The sequence below is a fragment of the Eimeria mitis genome, genomic scaffold (genome assembly GCF_000499745.2).
Source record: "Eimeria mitis Houghton genomic scaffold, Emh_scaff1093, whole genome shotgun sequence".
Lineage (NCBI taxonomy): Eukaryota > Apicomplexa > Conoidasida > Eucoccidiorida > Eimeriidae > Eimeria > Eimeria mitis.
In genome coordinates this window covers 5,148-6,475 of record NW_013567549.1, presented here as the reverse complement: position 1 = coordinate 6,475, position 1,328 = coordinate 5,148, and the positions used below count along the sequence as shown (strand labels likewise).

The window sequence follows — 1,328 nt, the reverse complement described above, 5'->3', positions numbered from 1 at the left end:
GAGGACTGACCTGCATCTGAATGGGGGTCGGCTGCTTGTAGCCGAGTGTCTGCAGGCGGGAGATGAGCCAAGCAGGGAGCTTCCTAGGCCCTTCTTGGGATTGCTGATCTCCTTCTAAGAGTATCTTTTTAGCTTCTGCTGCCCCCGTTTCAAGAGGAATCTCGTCACTAAAAGAAAGGAAGGGAGCAGGCACAACAGGTAGGCCCTTCACAGCAATAGAGTGCCGAGCACGGAGGCTCTCAGCAGAATACTGCTTCTCAGAGGCTTCTCGTCCCCTCGTTCTGCCATCTTCTGCAAGGGATCCCTCTTGCTGCTGAGCCTGCTGCAGCTGCTGTTCCCGGTGTTGGCGTTTTTGCAGCAAGGGAGAATCGAGGGAAGCGTGGCACTTGTGGAGGGAAGCCCCCCTTGTTAGGAGGGCAAATATGTTGTCTTGAACCATTTCCCCTCTGTGAAGACCTCATATGTGCCCTGGACTCCGAAAAGCGGTCTACGACCGCATCACAGGGCGCACTCAGGGCGGCCAGGTGCCCCTGCCCCAGCGCGGGGCATCTATAGAAGTAGTATACAATGAAGAAACTGCAGAAGGTCGATTATTTTGGCTGGGAAATATCAACGAGACTCGCCTTCGACCCGTAAACCACCATCGCCCCACGTGGGGCTTCGGCGGGGCCCCCACCAGGCTGGGCCCCCAGGTCTCCTATGGNTAAACCACCATCGCCCCACGTGGGGCTTCGGCGGGGCCCCCACCAGGCTGGGCCCCCAGGTCTCCTATGGATATCTTGTTGGAGCTGCGAGTTCGTGTCTGTGAAGTGGCAGCAAACATACACAAAAAGTAACGGAGCTGCCGTCAATATAAAGCACATTTCCCCCTCCGGTGCTCACAACGGGGTCCTGCGACCTACTTGGCTCTGTGCAGCGGCGGTGGGTACGTGTTTACCGCAAGTGTTAAGGGTTTAGCGTCTTAAGTTTAGGGTACCTACGCCTGATATCAAGCACTCAGCACTCTTTTCTCTCTTCCTAGACACTCCAAACCTCCCGCATGCAGGTGTCGTCTACCTCCAAAGCACAGCGACGACAGCAGCCGCTACAGAACCGCTGAGGATCTACAATGAGCTTCGCCGGGCTCAGCGGCTTCGACGGCTCCAGCGCTCCTCCCTATGGCCAGGGGGCCCCCGCACAAGGATCCCTGGGGGCCCCAGGAGATCCGGGGGCCTCAGGGGCCCCTGGTGAAGTACGAGGTGTGGCGGACTTCTTCGGTGGTGGAGCGGCTCCTGGATTTGGAGGAGGCAAGCAACGCAGCGCGCAACCGCAGCTTTTTATATTTGCAC

At 57.9% G+C, this 1,328-nt stretch overlaps 2 protein-coding genes across 2 annotated transcripts in view; one reads left to right on the top strand and one right to left on the bottom strand.

The window, feature by feature from the left end:
* The window catches only part of EMH_0029250 (Protein Ddx54, related), a gene marked incomplete at both ends in the record, with an annotated part of 1,916 nt that extends 1,477 nt beyond the window's left edge, over positions 1–439 (bottom strand). The window contains one exon of the mRNA XM_013494263.1: positions 11–439. Within this exon, the coding sequence (XP_013349717.1) occupies positions 11–439 (429 nt within the window). The remainder of the gene's footprint in view (positions 1–10) is intronic.
* Positions 440–1,108: 669 nt separating this feature from the next.
* EMH_0029230 (replication protein A2, putative) overlaps positions 1,109–1,328 on the top strand; it is a gene marked incomplete at both ends in the record, with an annotated part of 2,810 nt that continues 2,590 nt past the window's right edge. The window contains one exon of the mRNA XM_013494262.1: positions 1,109–1,328. Coding sequence (XP_013349716.1) covers positions 1,109–1,328 — 220 coding nt within the window.